This window comes from Hoplias malabaricus, chromosome 14 (genome assembly GCF_029633855.1).
Source record: "Hoplias malabaricus isolate fHopMal1 chromosome 14, fHopMal1.hap1, whole genome shotgun sequence".
Classification (NCBI taxonomy): domain Eukaryota; kingdom Metazoa; phylum Chordata; class Actinopteri; order Characiformes; family Erythrinidae; genus Hoplias; species Hoplias malabaricus.
This window is the reverse complement of record NC_089813.1, coordinates 26,665,383-26,687,035: the sequence shown is the minus strand read 5'-3', so window position 1 is coordinate 26,687,035 and position 21,653 is coordinate 26,665,383. Positions and strand designations below refer to the sequence as shown.

Below are 21,653 nucleotides of genomic sequence, written 5' to 3'. Positions count from 1 at the left end.
CTTTTCAAGTGAAGCTGCTATGTCATGTCACTATGAACCAGACTGCGGTCTACACACATCCCTGTCAGGCTACAGATATTAATAGAGTGTGAGAAATTGTGAATGTTTAAAGGAAAGACTAGTTTTCCCATCTCTAGCTTTATATGGCTGTACAAAACTGATAATGTGAAGATACATTTTAAATTTATAGATACTTCTGCTGTGAGTGACTTATAGTTTTAGTACGCATCTTACTGATGGAGGCTAAAGCAATGCTAGCAGTCTAGCCTGTCTCTGTCTCTAAAGTGTCTCTAAAAACTGTGTAATTACACTTTAACATTACATGTAATAACTGTGTAACTATTGGTGATATATTCACTGTTACAAATGGATTACATTAGTACAGCTTCTGTAAATACACATGTACCAAATTCAGTTTTTACTCTTGTAATTACATGAATGTATCCTAATAATTACAATGTAATTACATATAAGTAAACAATTATAAATAGAAAATTGTACACAGGGGGCATATATAGAAGTTGTATTTTTCTAATCAGTCTGTATCACCGGTAGTTACACAGGTATTACATGTGTTGTCGCTGTGTCACTACACAGTTATTAGAGACAATATAACATGTGACCAACTTGCCCATGGAATCGGGTTAGTCTGCCGTGATGGACTACCATCCAGTGTGCATTCCTACCTTGTGCCCAATGATACCAAGTAGTCTCTGGACCCATAATGACCCTGAGCAGGATGAAATAGTTACAGAAAATGAATGAATAAATGAATAAAAACTAAATGGTGCTTTTCCATTGTTTTAGTCTGTGGCCACTGAGAGCACCCCCTCTCCAAAAGGAAGCTGGTCATGTCGCATCACATGACATGGAGACGCATTAGCAGTGATACATTATCTCTCTCATCTCACCTTGCAGATTATACTACAAGAGTCTTTTTAATCATTCTCTCTCTCTCTCTCTCTCTCTCTCTCTCTCTCTCTCTCTCTCTCTCTCTTTCTCTCTCTCTCTCTCTTTCTCTCTCTCTCTCTCTCTCTCTGCAATCACTGTCTGTAACCAGAGTCGTGGAAACCACAACAGTAGCAACAGTAACATTAAGCGCTGTTTAACTATTATGCAATTGCATGTTGTTGTTGTATTTTGGAACTGAACACTGAACTCCGCCCACAATTCAGATAAGTCAAGATTTTTCATTCCTTGTTGCTCTGTCCATCTCTTGGTGGAGTCTTTCATTTTCCAACAGTGTTGGACTCCAATGAGTGTTGGACTGTGATTAATAAGACCCCTGTGTAATTTTACCAGCTGCTGTTGTGAATCTGATAAAACAAGCATAATCTCCACTGTAGCCTGGAGATTTTACAAATGGCTAGTTTGTGCTGGATGTCTGCAGTTTGTCATGATTGACACGTCTCTCTGGCCAATCAGCACTCTGTAATGTTACATTTAGTCCATACTCTGCTCACTTGGAACCACACGAGTGAACAGGGACTAAAAAGGTACTTGCTTCCAGGGACCAGACAAAAAAAGCAAGCCCAGTAGGTTCCACAAAGTGGATAAGCACCAAAAGACAGTTGAGTTTTAGCTGGAACTCAGAACTAAAAGTGAAACACCATGGAGTGAATATTGATTGAGCTGAGAAGGAAAGGAGTGAAAGTTGGGCCGGCGTGGTCAGACGTGAAACTAATTAACCTCCACTTCTGTCACCTATTCTCTCATCAAATTCAGATTACACTGCTTTAAACAGAAACAAAAGCAGCTCAATGTCCGTTTCTATTCCACTGCCACCCATTGATTCTTGTAAGGAATAATCTATAGTAACTGAGCCAGGAGACTGAACGCAGTAAAGACATGCTGCTCTGGTCTCTCTACGCACACTGCCACTGCTAAGTCTAACACTAGACCCCAGTGAGACTGACTTTTTAATACCTCTTATCTTCCCTCCACTACTCTCCCATCTTTTCTCAGTCCCTCACTTTGTCTCCCTCTATTCCAGCCCTGCACGCAAAGCTAGAGCAGCAGGGAGCTCCTGCAGACGCCTAGCAACAACTCACGCCTAAATCAATCAGGAGCTGCGCAGATAAGTCTCAGCTGATTCCCCTCAAAGCTGCTGTCCCATTCTTCCCTTTCTCATCCTCTATTTCCCACAATGCATTGACATGCAGTTGCAATTATCCACCCATCTACACTCTCTGCATCCTCTCCCTGTCGCTCATCCCCTCTTCCCTGTCCCACTTCTTCTCTTCATCTGTTATCACTCCCTTTCTCTACTTTTCTGTTCTTTGCTCCTCCTTCTCTCCTTCCTTATTTTGCTTTTACTTTCTCTTCTTTCTTTCTTTCTTTCTTCCCTACACTCCTTCCTCAATCCTGCAATTTCTTACTCTTTTTTTCCTTCCTCATCCCTCTTTTCCTCCTCATTTCTTCATTACTCTCTTCTCTTCTCTTTTCTCCTCCCTTTTCTCAATACTGCCCTCCTCTTTTGTCCAACCCCTTTCTCTTTCACTCCTCTGTATCACTTTTCTCTCTCTCTCTCTCTGTATCATCCTCCTCTTATCTCCCGCCTCTTGCACGTTTCCTTTCCTTCTCTGTCCCTATTCGCTCTGTTTCTCTTCTGTTCCTCCTTTATCCACATCCCTCCTTCCCTTTCTGCTTCATTTTTGCCTTTGTTCCTTTCTCTTGCTCTCCCCCTTTTCACCATCATCCTTCATCATCTCTCTTCCCCTCTGTCTTGACCCTCCCACGTCTTGTCCTCTCTCCCTCTCTCTTCCTTTCCTCCTTTTCTCATTATCCCTCCTTCACTCCCTTCCACTGTGCTGCCTTTTTATCCTCATTCCTCTTTCTTAGCTTCTCCCTCCTTTCACCACTGTGACCATTTTTTAAATTTCTATCCCCTTTTTTTTTACCATCTCTCACTCTCTGTCTCTCCATCACCCACTGTCCTGCATCTCCCACCTTCCTTTCTCCCAATTCTCTCCTGTTTTATCCTTTATCTCTCTCCGATTCTTATACCTCTCCTCTGTCTTTCTCTCTGTTTGTCCGACTGTGCTCTCGTTCACCTGTAATGTACTTTTCATCTTTTGTTTCACTCTATCTCCCTCTACTTGTCTTTTTTCCAATTCTTGCTTTTGCTGTGTCTCTCTCTTTTATCTCTCTCTCTCTCTCTCTCTCACACACACACACACACACACACACTTTCTCCTTCTCTCTCACCCGTTTTGTCTTCTGTCTATTCTCCCTTACCTTCTGCTTCTTTTTGTTCTCTTTCTTCTGTTCTCAGCCACCCCCCCCCTCTCTCCCCCCCGTGAATCAGCAGAGGTAGTTGCAGGTCTTTAAACAGCGGGGACTGGAGGAAACTTTCCCACTTCGGCTCCATGAGTTTTCACACACTGGCCGCGACTGTGATCACACTTTTAACACTCACTACTCTACAAGATCGTCGCTGCTCTTTTCTCTTCGCTGAGACTTCAGTGTTTACTCCAACAGATAAACACTGGCTGCTTTCAGGGCAGAGATATTATTTACACTGACTCTCTGCAAGTACACACACACACACACACACACACACACACACACACACACTCTCTCACACAAACACACACACACTCACAGCCATTACTGCTGCTGAGAGCATCAAACAGAAAGCTCCAGAGGCCAACCTCTGCTGTCTGATAAGTGGCAAACAGGGAGCTGCTAACACACTGTGCCACTTCAGAGCTAACACACTGCATCTCTGATCCCACCCCTAGATCCCCCCAGACCCTCCCACCCCACACACACAGGTGCTGAGGAGCAGTAATCCCTTTCTCAGGGGGTGTTTCCCTGGTGGGATGTCTCCTTCTTGCCCCCAACCACAGATGTGTTCCAGCCTTGGAGTTTCATAGCGACTGCTGTGGTGCCTCCTGCCGCACGCCCGTCTCTCTCCATCTTTCAGCGTGACAACCAGCTAATGAGCTGACGGAGCGCTGTGTGATAAATAAGTGTTTGTGTAATGAAAGAAAGAGCAAACTCGGCTACGTAATGAGCGCTCGCTCAAGTTCCATGGGACAGACAGAGAGAGAGAGAGAGAGAGGGAGAGAGAGAGAGAGAGAGAGAGAGAGAGAGAGAGAGAGAGAGAGAGAGAGAGAGAGAGAGAGAGAGCGGGGTAAACCTCAATAGCTCCACATTTGCAGAGGAGCTTCGGTTAATGTTTCCAACATCTTCTGGCCTCTTTACCTGGCCTTTCTCTCTCTCTCTCTTTCTCTCTCTCTCTCTCTCTCTCTCTCTCTCTCCATTATTCTTATATACTCTCTCTCCCTCTGCTTCTCTCTTTTGCTAGCTCTCTCTTCCACTTACTCTTCTCTCTCACCTGTTCACCTGGCCTTCTCTCTAATCTTTTTCTGTCCCGCTAGTTCTTTTTTATTCTCTCTCATGCTTTCTCCTCTGTCTCTCAACTCCATTCATTGTCATGCTTTCTCTCTCTCTCTCTCTCTCTCTCTCTCTCTCTCTCTCTCTCTCTCTCTCTCTCACCACAATTGGATCCAGTTTGGCCAAAGCATTATTAAAAACAATACAACAGCAATGAACAATTTGAACATAAAACTAATCATAATAATAAAAAATAACGTATATATATAAACTTTAGTGTTAACTGAAATTTGTGCAGTTTAAAAATTCTAAATCAAAACTGGGCGATAAACATTCTTTATGTGTGTGTGTGTGTGTGTGTTTGTTACATCACTCGCTGTCCCTTATGTTGGGGCAGGCTGAGACGTATTGTGCTCAGTTTGTGGTCAGTCACTGTGCTGAGGTACTCTGGTACAGTGTACTGTGGATTTAGGGCCAGATAGCACTGCATTCTGCTTTGTGCCTGTGTGTGTGTGTGTGTGTGTGTGTGTGTGTGTTCCAGTGGGTGATGTACCTGTGTTTTTGGAGTGTTATAATTTGGTTGACTCTGATTGGGTGTGTTTCAGACTGATCCTGACGGGGGTAAGTGGAGGGTGTTTGTGAGGTCAGTGTCAGGAACAGCTCTTGCTTTCTCAGCTCTTGGCTTTGTAGTGATAGGAGCTGGGGTCATGGTTCTTTTAAGATGTAACTAATATTTAATCATTCGTTTTTATATTCTCAGTTACAGAGGGTACAGGTCATAATTCCGCTCTGCTGCTGTTGTTTGTTGTCGTCTTGTGCACTTGCAGGATGCTTTCACAGAACTTCCATTGGGTGAGTGGTTTTGGAGCACCCCCCACACCTCACTGCCGTACAGGAGAATGGGTTCTGGAATTGATTGGAATCATTTGAGCCAGATCGGAATTGGGATTTGAATGGAAATTTGATGGCGTAGAACGCCCTGCATGATTCTCTCTCAATTCACTGAGCGCTGCACTGAAGCTTCCTGTTGAACTGATCTTCAGTCCTAAATAGTTATACTCTCTACTCAAGTCTAACCTGTGCATCCCTAGTGTGAAGCAGCGGGAGTTTCCCTGAGATCTGGGTGGCTCTCTCTTTCTAACTCTCTCTCTCTCAGAGCTAAGAGACACATCAAACTCATAAGCCTCCATTAATGAAGTCATCTTGAGTGGAAAAAAGATTGGAATTCATTTCCCGTCACCTTGCCATGTTAAAATTAGCCCAGTCTTTTCAAGCCATCGCCTATAGACACGATGGGTGGAGGGGGGGGGGGGGTGCTATGTACAGCGCAAAGCCCTCCTTTACTGAAGTGTCATGTTGATCAAACACGTCTGCGAGCACACGTCGCTCAGAAATGAAAGCCCTCTATAGGAAGCCATTAAAAAGTAATAAGTTCCGAGAGCACAAGGACATGGCGGGCTGACGCCGAGGAGTCGGGAGCACACGTCAGAGCCAATTCGAATGTTATAAACAATCTCTGAGCCGCCATTATCTCATTATGTCGTCGCTATCTGTCTTATGTCTGCTATTTCGTCCGCGATAAAGAAACCCAATCTCACTGTGGTAGTACAGCATGCCTCGCTGATTTCCATTTGAGCCTGTGTGGCTATTTTCACACCTCCTCGCAGATCGTTCTGAGAAAGGAAGGGGCTTTCTGATTGATTTCTGAACACGGCAACTAAGCCGTATGCCCACCCAGGCTCGGCAGCCTGTTCAGACACCTTCAGCAACTTCAACAGTAACGCTATTGTGCTTCAAAGACAAAGGACACTTTCATCAAAGACAAAAAGGGATACTTATACCGGCCTGTGTTTTTTTTTTTTTTTCCAGGGGCGAACAAGCTTAAAAGCCTACACAGAGAGACAGCGAACGAGTGAAGGAAATAATAGACGAGGTGCACATATTCAGAGTCTGGTGCTCCAAAGACTCCAGCAGTTAACAGAACACCTGTGAGTGAAGATGGCCCCAACAAAGCGCTGAGTAAAGGCAACAAGCCTTAATTAGCCATTCATTAGATGAAGGCGAAAAACTCATGCGCTTTCATACCCTGCTCACTCACCAGCCTTTTTAATTGCAGCCTCGCCAGCCGCCTTAAATTTCCCAAACCAAAACAAGCATGGAGCAGGAGTGGAGAGGGGAAAAAGGAGCTGTTTTTTTTTTTCCTTTTTTTTTGAGGGTTAACAAATAAAGCATTAACCTGCGATGTAATGGTGTGTAATTAGCGAGGGAATGTTTGGAGTAAAAAAAAAAAAAAAACACTCATATCTCAGAAGCATCATTAAGCCGCATTAGCTCATCTTCCCTTTTGATGACTTCATCCAGGGAACATCAAGACTGCCTTCAAACGCCTCAGTAAAGGCTCAGGGCAGGCTGAGGCTACTGTTCAAAAGTTTGGAAGCACCCATCATACTAAAAAACATGCAGCTTTATTCATGGATAAAAGACTGTTGTGAAAAATGTTATGAACTCAACCCGATATCATGGCTTGCCTATGAACTTATAAAGAGATTTCATTATAAAGCTACAGATTTGGACATAGCTAGATGTTTAATATTAATACGTGTTAGGCATTTCATTAAGGGTCAGACAACTACTCGACTACTCAACATATGCTACGACAAAACATACAAGCACGTCTAAAAACACATGACTTACGGCTCAGAGTAGCAACATATTATTTGACCTAAAGCTAGATGTCCAATGAACAATGGACCTAGATTAGCACCAATAACTGAAGTATCCCAGACCTGTTCTCTATTTTTGAACACAGCCTGTTTTGGACATGGTATTTTTGATTTATTATTCATTCATTCATTATCTGTAACCCTTATCCAGTTCAGGGTCGCGGTGGGTCCAGAACCTACCTGGAATCATTGGGTGCAAGGCAGGAACATACCCTGGAGGGGGCGCCAGTCCTTCACAAGGCAACACACACTCACATTCACTCACACACTCACACCTACGAATGCTTTTGAGTCACCAATCCATCTACCAACGTGTGTTTTTGGACCGTGGGAGGAAAGCGGAGCACCTGGAGGAAACCCACGCGGCCACGGAGAACACACCACACTCCTCACAGAGGGTCACCCGGAGCGGGAATCGAACCCACAACCTCCAGGTCCCTGGAGCTGTGTGACTGCGACACTACCTGCTGCGCCACCGATAGATTTATTATTATTATTATTATTATTATTATTATTATTCTCTCTTGTTTTTGTATTAGGGCATGGGCAGTGTCCCTGACACTTTTTTTATCTGTATTATATATTGTTATGCTTTGTTCAATGTGTTAAACCCTTTATTGAACAATAAATAAATAATACACTGCAGTTATCAAGTCATCTGTGCTGAGATGTGATCAACACTGTGACGCAGCCCATATTCCACAGTAAAATGGAATGAAGGTATTCAATTCTTTACTGAGATCACGTTTCTGCACATTTTAAAGCACCTGTAATTACTGTTTATCTGTTGAATTTAATTACACATGTGGCCTGAGAATGTGTTGCGAGAATGTGCGGCATTTTATGTTTTTATATTTTCCCAATCATGTATTCATCACGAGGGGCACAGTGGCACTGCGGGGATTGTCACTGCCACTCAGCTCTAGAATCTCAGGGGTCCTAGGATCCGTGAGGAGTTGTGTGTGTTCTTCACACACACACACACTTACACTGACTCAGTCGCTCACATTTAACAGGTAAAAAGTTCCTCACAAGAGGGCACGCGTAACACTCAAAAACTTTGTTAAGGACAGTGCTTGAAACCAGTGACACTGAATGTCCTTGGTATATTATAAAAAAGGGGTACTTATACCAGCCTTTTTGTCCAGGGGCGAATACGCTCAAACTCAACAGAGAGAGAGAGAGAGAGAGAGAGAGAGAGAGAGAGAGAGAGAGAGAGAGACACACAGAGAAAAGTGACAGTAGGTGTACATATTCGAGTGTGCATACTCCCATGCAATATTTACCAGAACACTTGTGAGTGAAGATGGACTCAACAAAGCGCTGAACTCACACTAGTGATTCCAAACTTTTCCAAAAACAAGTGGCATTGTAAACATCATCGTAAATGGGCAGCAGGGGACAAGTGGAAAATCTGTACCTTGCGGATGCCTTCCTTGGAGTCCTCCACGTTGTTGTCCGCTCCCCCGGTCCGGTTGATCATCCTCCACATCTGTGAGTACATAGGATCTCGCTCAAAGGGGTTCATGCCTTTACTGCGCAACTGGTCATACACAGCTGAGTCCAGCACAGTGCCATAAGGAAGCTCCGTCTGCTTGGACAGGTCCTGCAGTGACCTGCGGAAAGAACAGAGGTCAGTGCAATTTAGCCAGATCAGTGCTTAAACACATAGCAAGGTGGGGGCTTGAGGGCAGTGTTCAATGTACTGAATAAATATATCCTCTGCATGTGTTTTTATCCACATTTTACCCTGCTTTCTAATGGCCAGCACCACAGGACCACCCTTGGATGATAGGTCATTATAGGCTGCAGTGACACTGACGTGGTGGTGTTGTGCTGGTATGAATGGATCAGACACAGCAGGGCTGCTGAAGTTTTTAAAACCCCTCTGTGTCACAGCTGCACTGAGAATAGTCCACCAACCAAAAATAGCCAGCAGTGTCCTCTGCCCACTGATGAAGGACTAGAGGATGACCAACACAAACTGTGCAGTAACGGGTGAGCTACTGTTTTGTCGGTGGGCCAACGAGGTAGATGCATCTAACAAAGACAGTGTTTTAAAGCTCGAGGAACACTGCTGTGGCTGCTCCATTCATACCAGCGTAACACATGTCAGTGTCACTGAGAATGATCCACCACCCAAATCATACCTAATCATACCTAATGGTCCTGACCATTGAAGAATACGGTAAAAATAAAAAAGGAGAGAATAAAGTATCCAACAAATGGACTATAGTCTGTAATTATAAAACTACGAAGTGCTGTGGTGGTCGGTGGAACTCAGAGAATGGTCTTAATGTTAGGGTTGATATGTGAATATTGATAAATATTATACATGTGATGGAAACATGATGCTCTATATTTCTAAGGGTTAAGTGGCAGATACTTGAGAGGTTCTTTTCAGGACTCTCTCATTACTGCTACAATAAATGCAGCTGTGCATCCCCTTTCCTACATTTTCTCTCTGACACAAGATTCACACACAGATACACACTTTATCTACACAGGCTTGTTAGACTTTTAAGTTAATCGTACATCCAATTAAAAGCTGGCCGAGCAGGATAGACGCACTCCCTGCAGAAAGTAACGGCTGAGTTGAGTAAACAGAGAAACGTAATAAACCATCTGCACCTTTGGGCGAGAAAAAAGGGCCTGCGCTAATTCAAACATCGCAGCGGAATATTCAGCAAACACTGTTTATTTCAAATCGTAGTATTTGGAAATGAATGACTGTAGCAAACCATGGTCTGTGCTGCTTTCTCTCAATCATGATTCAGCGATAACCTCCAAAGACCAACACGTGTGTGTATATATATAATCGTGGATATAATTATACCTGTGTGAGGAGGTCAGCTAGAAGACAGTGTGGCTTCTTCAGAGCTGAGCTGGCTTTTAATTTGAACATTATTACATTAGACAGCTGTCATCTTCTTAACATCTTCCTCCAGTGCTTAACTTCAGTGCTCTTTTAAGGTTTAATGAACTTGGCCACAAATGTTAAGCTTTTATTGCTCCCAATTATTCTGCACACTCAATTGCACCCCAACCCCCACCCACACATCCCCATCCTAAACCTTAATGATAGTGTATAGACTAGAGTGTCATTTGACAATAATTTGGAGTCCATAAAATCCAGTCTTTTGAGCTGCAGCAGCTAAATACTCCAAAGGTGCATGACAATGACTTTAAGGGTCCTAATCATGGAACACCACATTTTAATCTTGGTGATATACTGCTCGCTTCCCAGTCTGCAAACATAAACACCTTGTCTAATTACATGCTTTGTTGATTTTCTCACTGAAAATAAGTATGTGCATCAGCAACAGAGAACAAACTTAAATAGGGTCTTTTCTGTCATCACTGCCGCAAAGCTCTGGGGTCTCAGGGTCTGGAGGAGTTTGACTGAGTGAGTATTCATTCTGTGTCTGTGTGGGTTTCCTCTGGATGCTTGGGTTCCCTCTCACAGTCCTAAAACACATGCAGGTAGATGTACCGGCTGTGACAAACTGTCCTAGGTGTCAGTGTGGGAGTGATTGAGTGATGCATTGCTTTGGGCCGGTGGCCTCTGCCCAGTGATTCCGGGTAGGCTCTGAACCCAACTGCAACCTTGATCAGTATGAAGAGGTATTGGAAGATGAATAAATGAACAGAAGATTGGGTGAACAATTGAATGTACAGATGAATTAATAAATGAATTAATGACTGTAGCAATTGTGCATCAAATGTGCAGAAGTGTGTTCAGCAAAACATATAATTTGCCCAGGGACGGCCTTTCGTTCACATATAGCCCTTTTGTGGTAGGTACTGCTATATTTGTGGGGACCGTCCATTAACCTAAACCTGACCTTAACCACAACATCTGTAACCAAAATTTAGTCATTTCACTCTTTCAGTTTTGAATATTAAAGTATCAAAAAGAGAAAGTAAAAGAGAAAGTAATTCAAAAATTCAGAAAGTCACAACAGCACAAAATAAAAAAATGCGATCCTTGCAAGGACATCAGGTCCTCAATATATAAAAACACACCCCACACACTCTCACACTCTGTATAATCTATTTAGAAAACTGCAAATAGAATGGGATGCTGTGAACCAGCTCCACCTAAGCCTAAGTCAACATATACAATGCCAAGTGTCAGCTAGAGAGGTGTTTAATGCACAGAAACAAAAAGGAGCCTTTCCAGTTTGGGATAATGAGATGGAATGGGATGTAATATGGACAGTGGTCACAAAAATGGCTTAAGTGGGCTTTAGGGGAAAAAAACTGCAGGAAACAAATGTAGGTTATTATACACTCTACAGTATATCAGTGATTACTGTAGGGATTAGCAATTACACAGGGCAATGGCGACAATGTTCTTAGGTTTTGTTCTAATGCTTTGCTATTACTGAGAATAAACCACATTGAATCAGTTTCAGTATATCCCACTGTACTTAACTATACAACATGTTTATAAAGCCCAGCAATGCTGTTGTGCCTCTACAAAATACTCAAATACACAAAAATGTGCCACTGCTGTGTTGGCATCACTGCTGTGCTGAGAATGGTCCACCACCCAAATAAAATCTGGTGGTCCCATTGTGCTCCCTTCCAACAGATGAATCAAGGAAACTGCAACAGATGGACTTCAGTCAGTAATTGCAAACCTACAAAGTGCGCCTGGATGGTAGATGTTTCTGATAAAACGGCCAGTGATCTGGCACTGTGACTGAGAACTCTGCGTACATGGAGGAATGTTGCGTTTTCCTGGCTGTGAAATGGCTTAAGGCTCTGCTACAGTGATTTCTCCCATTGAGGAGCCCTCCTCACTCTTTCTGCAGTCCTCCATCTGCTGACATTCTGACACTGGAGGAGTTTAAACTGCCTCTTTGCTGAGGAAGTGTCACTTTGCTGCAGGAGCTTCCCATGACCGCCCGAGAGCAGGACTGCTGGCATAACCCGCTCACTCCTCAGCGCCAAAAGCGGCCAGCCTGCGGCCTGCAGGCCACACGGGACCTGTGTCTCTACCCTCCTCCCACCACATTGGGCACATCTAGCAGATATTTTGACAATGTGATTCTGACATAATGCTAGAGCTGTGGAGAAATGGTTTTATATATAATGCAGAAAGCCTGAGAAGAACATGGAAAAAAACCCTAAATATTACAACTGTCAAAATTAACATAAGTAAAATGTAAACAAATCACATTGCCATGTTAGACTTTAAGACCCATGCAGATTTTTACACGGCTGAATGACGGAACCTTACCAAAGTTTCACTCTGAGGGTGAGAGCTCTGACAAAACTTCTCGCTATAGTGGTCCAAGCACCACGAAACAACCTAAAGGCATCATATATATTACTCCCACCCTCATAGCACACAACAATGAAAAAAAAAAACCTCAAAAAAGAGAAAAAGAGCCCTTCCTGAGTGTACCAAAGCCCCGCCCACAGCCATAACTCACAATTCCAAGTTCATTTCACTCCTTCAAATTCCCTCTTCATTGGAGTAATTTAAAAACTTGTTGAAGGCTGAAAACGCATAAAATCCAGTTGAAATCACAAAATTTGATAAGTTATATATATATCTATATACACACACTGATACTGAATCCTATATACTGTTATTGTGAGCCCTAGATATACGTTCTGCAATGCCAAGAACTTCCTGCAAATTTAATTTATTTACTAGGCTAAAATGTTATAATAAATTATAATATATATGTCTTTTTATTATGTAGTACATTATTCCAACATTACAACATTGTTTAATCTCTCGCCAAAAAATACAGGAGCACTTTGTAGTTCTGCTTTTAAACAATGCTGTTTATCTGTTGCTCTGTTGCTGGCACTTTCACCCTGGTCTTCAATGGTCAGCACCCCCACAGAGGAAGTATATTCGGGTGATGAATCATTCTCAACGCTGCAGTGGCACTGATTTTGTGGTGGTGTGTTATTTGTGTTGTGCATGTGAATCAGACACTGCAGTGCTGCTGGAGATAATATGGAACATGATTATAGAAAGCAGAAGGTCATTTTAAAGTTATAGCTAATAGGTCCACACTGAATGCTTGTCTATTAATTGTATTTGTATCAAAGTGATTGATTTTCTGAAATTACTTATTTAAATCAAGATGGCTGCCTAGTAGTGTTAATGTTAAGGGCATAAAGACACACATACAACATTGGGGGGGTGGGGGGGGTGGCGGATATTCACAAGCAGCTGACGCCACAATGAACGTCATAGTGTTAGTCATAAAAATAAAGTAATCATACTCAAAGGCTTAGATAGTAATTCAAAACAAAGCCATGCTTATGACTCATCCCACTTAGTACAATTATCAGCACAATCTCACTGATGCTAGCGATGCTTCAGAGTTCAAAATCTTTTTCACTAGACATTCTGCACCCGCATGAACATCACAAGCCTTTTTTAACTCTCTGGGGTCTAAGGACATTTTATCAACTTTTTGCACATCTTCATTCAAATCTAAAATTCATATTTACATGCACTACATCTCCATGTGTTTTTTTTTATATAAAATGGATTTACGCAATTAACACTTTTGGGTCTAAGGGCATTTTCTCAATTTTTGCAAATTTTCTAAATTTCACCTTTAAATTACAAGGACTGTAATTATATTGCCCACATGTTTTATATCAAAATGTTCCGAACAATCTCAGCTCACTCATTAAGAGATGCCCATGTGACACTGAGCATTGTATGAAGAGATAATCTGTCTCTAACCCGGAAACACTTAAATCCGATTTTAGTTAAAACATCCCTTTACTCATGTGGTTTAATTGTTTTGTGATTGAAATGGTTTTATCAGAGTCTTAGGGTCACAAAAATAGGGGACTGTGTGAATTAAATACTGTATAAATGTGTAACAAACATATAAAATTAAATTTAGTAAAATCATTTATTTAGTAAAAGTGCCATCTCTCACTCTACAGGAAAAAACGTTCATTCAACTTTGACAAAATGTAACATTAATTGCATTACTGTGTAAAAGGTCATTGTCTATCCATAACTATGTATATGCTTCACTGTGTAAAAGCTATAATCAGCTAACTTTATTTTCCCCTTCATCGTGTGCATAAACCCCCTCGGTTTCTGAAGCTCCGTTCTCCTCGTCGTCGTTATTCAAATGCGCCACACCAACTTCAGCGCATGTAAACTTTTTCAAGCCATTTCTCCGACGTTGACTGAATAAAACATGGAAGATAACTGAAGGGATTGATTTCTAGATAGTCCATTGGTCAGTTTCAGAAAAAAACACTGTTGGACGCACAAATTCACCACTTAAAAGAGAGGTGCAGATGACAGACAAGTGAAGGAGGAGGTCTGCCTCAAGCTTTTTCATAGGCTCGCAGCTCGGGATGTAAGTCCCATACAGTCTTGTGATCAGATGCATTTGAAAGAGCAGTTTCTACACATTCAGAGAGTGTTTGAACTGCATGGTGTTATCGCTAAGATATTAATAGAAACATCACCAAATATTTTGACGTGCTGGTGCGCTCTTCATCCCCAGAGGATTAAACAAATGTAGTGAAGAAAGTAAACTCTTGGTACTGTTTTATGTTCTCAGTCAAAAGGCACTTTTGCACACGGCAGTATCTGTTCTCTGGACTAGCCATGGACAAAAGTGATAACTTTCTCCCATATTAAGATGCTTCTGTTAATGAGTAATATCATGCTTTAATCATCAATTCAGTGAGGAGTAATCAGCATAAACACTACACATTCACAGCAGACCAAAAGTCCTTTGATACTTGCTTTTTCACCACTGCTACAACGTATACAAGTGTATTAGACTGTTTGTCATCCATTGCTGCAGTAACAGGTGCTTCTCTGTTGAGAAAACTTTATTTTGGAACACTGCTGTGAAGACTGGATGGCATTCAGCCATGATAGCATTAGAAATTTCAGGAAAAGATGTTATATGATTAGTTCTGTATCACAAACACAACTTTAACACATCACAAAGCTCCAGTGAAGTTCCAGTACTCCAGAGAAAGTTACACTAGGGTTGGATATATCACCCATCTAGCCCATGCTTGGCACTGAGCATGGGTAATAGCTTATATTACTTAAATTATTATTATTAGGAGGAGAGTGTAGAATCACACTTGATTACAAAACACTGAATATGAAGTAACTTGTGTAATAACAGTGTAAATACATGTAAATAGTCTAGGAAAATGACAATAACACAGTTAATACACAAGTTACGTCATAATTCAGTGTTTTGTAAGAAGAACTTTGTGCAATAAGTCTTTAATTACATGTAAATAGTCTAGCAAAATGACAATAACTGAACACAGCATCTTGTGATCATGTCAAAGGTGTACATACACTAAGCAAGTCAATCTGACTAATTTGGTCTGTAGTGTGGGCTGAAAGGATTGGGACACCGCTCCAATCCCAGCACTGCCTCCTTCTATTTGAGCTTGAAATGTGTTGAGTTATGGAACCTCATCTCTTGAAACATGCTGGAATTATGCACACGAGTACGTTTTATAGCCCATCTAACCGATAATCAAACTCCAATCATGACACAAAACTATCTAATTATGAGATCTGAGTGCATTTATTTTTTATCCCCCCCCCCCTTCCTCCTTCTTTTTATAAATCTTTCAGTGCTTCCTGACTGGAGTGGCTCGACTCTCGCTTTTAACCACAACAGACCCCTGGGTGTGGAGTTTAGGCTGTAATTATTACAGTAATGACCCCGGCACTGTCTACACATTATAAGATAATGCATTTAAATTTATGGAAATCCTAATTAGCTGCATAGAGCGACCAAGCGATCTAAGCACAGGCTCATTAATGACAATCTAACACCAAGGAAAATAAACAAAGTATGCAGAAAAAAAGAAAAAAAAAACAAAAAAGAAAAAAAAAAAACAAACAAACAAAAAATACATTTTCTCCACTCAAGTCACTTCATAGTGAAATTGGTACAAGCCCAATTAACTCTTTCACTGCTGGGCACTGTGCAATAGTATGATTAGATCAATAAAGCTGTTTTAACACATGAACTACAGAGAAACTCCAGAGGTCCGGAGATATTCTGGAGTGGTCCTTTCACACATGTAGGAGCTTTTCTGTGTCAGGCACATTCTCACAACAGGGAATGTTCCATGTGCTTTAGGCATGGGGCGGCCCCTGTGCAGAATGTGCATGATCCATAAGAACATTACAGCTCACTCAGACTTTACGCAAAATTTATACTAGGGCACTAGCGGGATAAATCCGCATCCGGGAAAAGGTCTGGGTGTTACTGTGCAGGTGTAAAGGGTCTTAAGTTTCATTTCAAGAGGAATCAAGGCCACTGCAGTGCATGATAAACAGAGCTAATGCTATGCACATAAGGTTTGGAGTGGGTGCTTATATGTCCTGGAGATGTTCTGATGCATAAAGATTTCACAGTGTGCATTGAGGTGTTTTCCCTGTGTCTGCATGGGTTTCATGTTCTGGTTTCCTTCACAGTCCAAAAATGCATGATTGGATTGGCTGTGCGACACTGTCTATAGCTGTGAGTGTGTGAGTGACAGTATGTGATGCCCTGTGATGGACTGGTGCTCTCTCCAGGGCATGTCCCTGCCTTGCAGCCAAAGATTTTGGGTAGGCTACGGACCCACCACAAACCTGATGAGGATAAAGTCATTACAGAAGATGAATGAAAATCAACATTGTGGCTTGTGTAAATGTTTGGACTTGGCTTTATCCTTTCTCTGACTCTTCAAACCCTTTGCTAACACCCAGCTATCATGGGTTCCTCTAAACAAATGTCTGAAAACTGTCTGAAAATGAAAATAATCAATGTCCATCTGGCAGGGGAAGGGAATAAGAAAATAGCCAAGCATTTTCACTGTGCGGTTTCTAAAGTGAGGGATGTAATTATGAAATGGTATTGGAATGAATGGTATTATAAGAATCCTTTGATGAGAACAGCCTCCAATAGGGTAGGGCCTCCAATATGTTTCAACTAAAAATAAATGTAAAAAATGTATAAATAGTAGTAGTCCACTTTTGGAAATTATTTTTGTCCAAAAGTGTCAAAAGTTTCAGATACAAATGTATACATTGCATTAACTACAAATAATCGGCAACTATTTTATTATGAAATTATATGCAGTATCATACCGCCATTCACAATCAAACTGGTTTTATAATTTTCTTCCTCTGCCCTTGTTTACTCCTAGTCTTGCCTGTTACACCTACGCTTTTGTTTTTGCCTTGTTTCTCAGCACCGTCTCTTTGTCACACCCCTCACCTGTTTTCGCTTTGTTTCTCCTCCCGTTAATCATTTGTTCCAGCTGTTCTCTGTTTCTGGGAGTGTTTTTCTACCCCTCAGTTTTCCTTCCTCTTTCTAGTGCATCAAAGCATATGTCACGGGGGAACCTCTGGTCTGCTTGCACTCCAACTGTTCCAGTCTCTGAACCCAGAGGAACTCTGAAATTGGGAAACTAGAAAGGGGGAACACTTGGCGAACATGAAACCAGGAGCAACGTCATGGCCTTGCCCTTAATCAAGGGAGTGTTTCGCCCCCAGTCAATCCTGAACGCACATCTCAAGAGATAACCATGAACTCCCCAGAGGTTTATATCAACTGAGTTTGCTCTGCATGAGGAACTGAGTTCGCTCAGTTGGTAAAGTGCCAGTTCATGATGCAGAGCAAACAAGGTTAAGGGCAAGGCCGCTCTGTTCTTTCGGGTTGCTCTGTGTTCGGCAGGTGCGACACACCCCCTGTTTCTCTATGCTGGAGTTTTCCTTTTCCTTGTGGTCCAGGGGGCTGGATCTGTGGTAGTGCAAGAGGAACAGGAGATCTCTAATGACAAATATTACTTGTATAACTATGTCCTGTATAGACTATGTTTCATACATTACCTCCAGAAGTGTGGCATACATCTGTTTGGAGAGTGTTGGTCACTGTGTAGTGACAATAAGAGCCATCATTTAATCCTGGAAAATATTGTATTCGTTCATTTTCTGTTTCCCCTTCATCCAAAGCAGGGATGCGGTGGGTCCATAACCTGTCCAAAATCATTTGGTACAAGGCAGGAATATGCCCTGGACAGCTTGCCACTCGCCCACACAAACACACACCTATGGAGAATTTTCAACAGCCAATCCAACTACCAACCTGTGTGTGTTTTTTTTTGGACTTTAGGAGGAAAACCAGAGCACCTGGAGGAAACCCAGACAATCACAGGGGAAAATAACCCAACCCCTCACAGACCCACACAATCAAGGTGTGTAAACCCAGAGCCCCAAGATATTCAAATATTCAGAAATAATATAAGTTCATATTGTTAAAATGGGGCTCCCAACTGGTGCAATTGTCTGAGCACTGACCCCATCGTTATCACCATAAAACTGAGAAGAAACATAGAACTGAGAGTCCTACATACCACCATGTGCATGGTTCTTTGAATTGATAGAGAATGTGCTGCGTTTGATTCTATGTAGCACCTTTCTGAAAATGGTTCCAAAGAGTTATTTACAGTTCTACAGAACCATGTTTTCTAAGTGTGTAGGAGACCAAAACAGTAGCGTGTGCCTCACTCTTTCTGAATGTGCAGGACTTTCTGTCTCCATCTGTCAGGAGGATGCTAGCCAGTGCAGGTGTCATAACAGAGCATAACAGAGCTGAGTAGCCAGAGTTTTCCTCCATGTCACTGGAAATGACATTATGTTAGTGGCAGTTGAAAATGCTAAATATATGTCAGAGGAAGTGTGTGCTACCCTTTTATGCTCCCAGCTTAGTACCATCATGTTCCACCAGTGGGTGGACTTGGTAATGACTAAATTGAGGAGAAAATTGGATTTTAATGCAGCATGCTTCAACCAAACTCCTTTTATATGAGCCAAATTAGCAGTGTGGAAAAATACAAATGCGGTGCCCATGTACTTAGCTGGCATTATCTATGATTTCCAACTATTGCCAATTGAACTTTGAGAGATAAAACTGGCCAATAATGATTCTAGCCGATTCCAATTGTGCATCACATTTTGTAAATTGGTCTAGCTAGTCTGATACAACAACAACAGATTTTTATAACATAAAATCCCACTGTTTTTGATTCTCAGCATCCTCCTATAATATTGAAAACCCCTAAAATTAATATATGTATTGTATATTTCATAAGATACACATATGTGGCTCAAAGTGGGTGTTTATGCATGTGACCTAGACCCGCTTTCCTTGTGTGGTAGCTGTCTGTGCATCTGTCTCACTGGTATGGCAATGATAGATATAATTTGTATGGCACAGGAAATTAAAATAGGGGGCTCACATGCCCTGGGAGAAACACACAAGGCATACGAGCACACACATCCATCCATACTGGCACATATACAGTAATCTTGAGCAGGCAGTGATTGATTTGCCAGGCTCCTGTGTGAGAATAGTGGAAGTGGTATTTGGGTCTCATACGTATTCATTTCCACACAGTCTGTCAGCCCATCGCCTTGCTTTTATTTCTGTGTGTGTGTGAACACCGTCTGTGTTTGCATGAGTGTGTCTTATGAGTAATTGATACAATCAGGAGATTCCGGCTTCTCTCTGCTTTGGTAGAATGGAGAAATGTTCAGCCAGGTGGGGTTTACTGGATTAGCTCTATAATCACCACAACTCTTTTGAGACCACTATATATCTGAAGGTAAAAAAGATAAAGTAGTTCAAAGGAGCGATTGCACAGAATAACTATGTTTGTTGTACGGTATTTGTCCAATATATATATATATATATATATATATATATATATATATATATAAATCTACATAATCGATTATGTAGAACCCCTAACAGCCAAGAGTTTTTCGAGACCACTATATTTCCTAAAAATAGAAGACAAGAGGATAATTTCAAGCAATTGCACCAAGTAGAACAACTTTGGATTTCCTGGATTTGAATGAGGCTGTCCATAAAATTGCACCCTATTTTAGAGATACCACTTGTACCCACTTTGAAACTTACTTGAACCATCAATTTATTAGTATCAATGGGCAGTTCTCTCAAATACGGTGTCCCACAAAGTTCTGTGTTAGGGCCCTTATAATTTTCCCTCCTTAACATCCCTGGATACATAGTGTGTAAACCCAATGTTTTCTTTCATATTTGTGCTGATGATACTCGGGTCAGTCCGTTTAGATTCAATAAAATGTTTAGAAAATGTTGGAAGAGTGAAAAAGTGCTGCTGTTGCTAATTAGCCTTGAAATAAAGTTGAAAGCTATATCTTTGACCTTAATTATTGTTCAGTGCAACCCACTGTTATAGCCCAGCATATATCCTAGTCTTGTTCAGATTGTACAGTGTTCCAGCTAGAGTTTACACTGAGCACAAGGCCTTGTGTGTAAAATTTGAAGCCCTTAATGTCCTAGCTCTGGTATACAACTGATCTGTTGAAGCTTTGTAGCACAGCCCTGTTCACTCACTTCTAGGATCGCATGCAGATCATTTGTGGGAAAACATAAATCTCCTTAAATAGCTACAAAATTGTATGTACATAGATATAGAATACTAGGACTTCAAGTGTGTGCAAAGCATATATTGTTTATGCTGAAATATACCTAGTTTTGTGCCTCATTTTGGCTTAAGGTGTAATGTATTTCCTTTAGACAGTAGCGCTTTTATCATTGCAAAGTTTTACTTAAATTTCTGTATAAAGCACTCTCATATTATTGAAATAAAATAAATAAACAAATAAATAAATAAAAATAGCTATATCCAGAAAGAATTGTCTGACTGCAATGACACTTGGAAGGAATATAAAGGTTACCAGGAAGAATAAATGATTAAAAATATACACTGAAATGGGCAATATTTACAGAGGTACACATATAGAACTAGCATCTCTCAGAATGGCTTTGGGCTGCCATGTTTGTTAACACAACATGCCAGACATCTCAGGATGGAGATGTACAGTTTTCTAATGGTGCCCTGTGGTAATCCATCTCGTGCCTATAGAGAAGACCAAAGGTGATCTGGCATCATACAAAATTGCACCCAACACCGTGACTCCAGGCCTTCTGGATGTGTGATAAACGGTTCATCTTGGCGCTGACCACGGTGCCTCCACACACAGATTCACTGGTCATCTCTACCAAGACAAAAGTGGGACTTGACTCCATGACACAGATGCAGTCTTTGGCAGCGTTAAGGGCAGTCGGCGTAAGTCTACGTGCATGTGGTCCTGCATCTTGCAACCGTCTGCCAATAGTCCTGCACTAACAGGACGACACATGCTCACTGAATGTCTGCAGTTGTGGTTGCCAGGTCACTCAGTGCAATCCTCCCTCTCTGTGGTTTGTGTAGGTCTCCTAGATCCTTCATGTTGCTGATGTGTATATTCTTCTATCCGCTGCCATCAACAGCATGCTCTGGTAGTATCCACATGGATGATATGCCACACAATACTTCGATAAGGCCATCCTGCTTTGTGGAGCCCTTGAATTCTACCCCTCTTGAACTCTTCTAACTGCTCAAACAGCTTTTAAGCACTTGCCTGTCTTATTTGCTGCAAGTGCAATACACAGAGTGGCAGTAGCACTAAGGCATTTTGTCTCATCCTGACACCTAGATCCACTGCAATTGTAT

At 41.7% G+C, this 21,653-nt stretch overlaps 1 protein-coding gene across 2 annotated transcripts in view; it reads right to left on the bottom strand.

The window, feature by feature from the left end:
- The window catches only part of grid2 (glutamate receptor, ionotropic, delta 2), a 599,368-nt gene that overhangs the window by 51,411 nt on the left and 526,304 nt on the right, over nucleotides 1-21,653 (bottom strand). For both annotated transcript variants that reach the window (XM_066644040.1, XM_066644041.1), the window contains exon 13: nucleotides 8,485-8,680. In XM_066644040.1, the coding sequence (XP_066500137.1) occupies nucleotides 8,485-8,680 (196 nt within the window). The remainder of the gene's footprint in view (nucleotides 1-8,484; nucleotides 8,681-21,653) is intronic.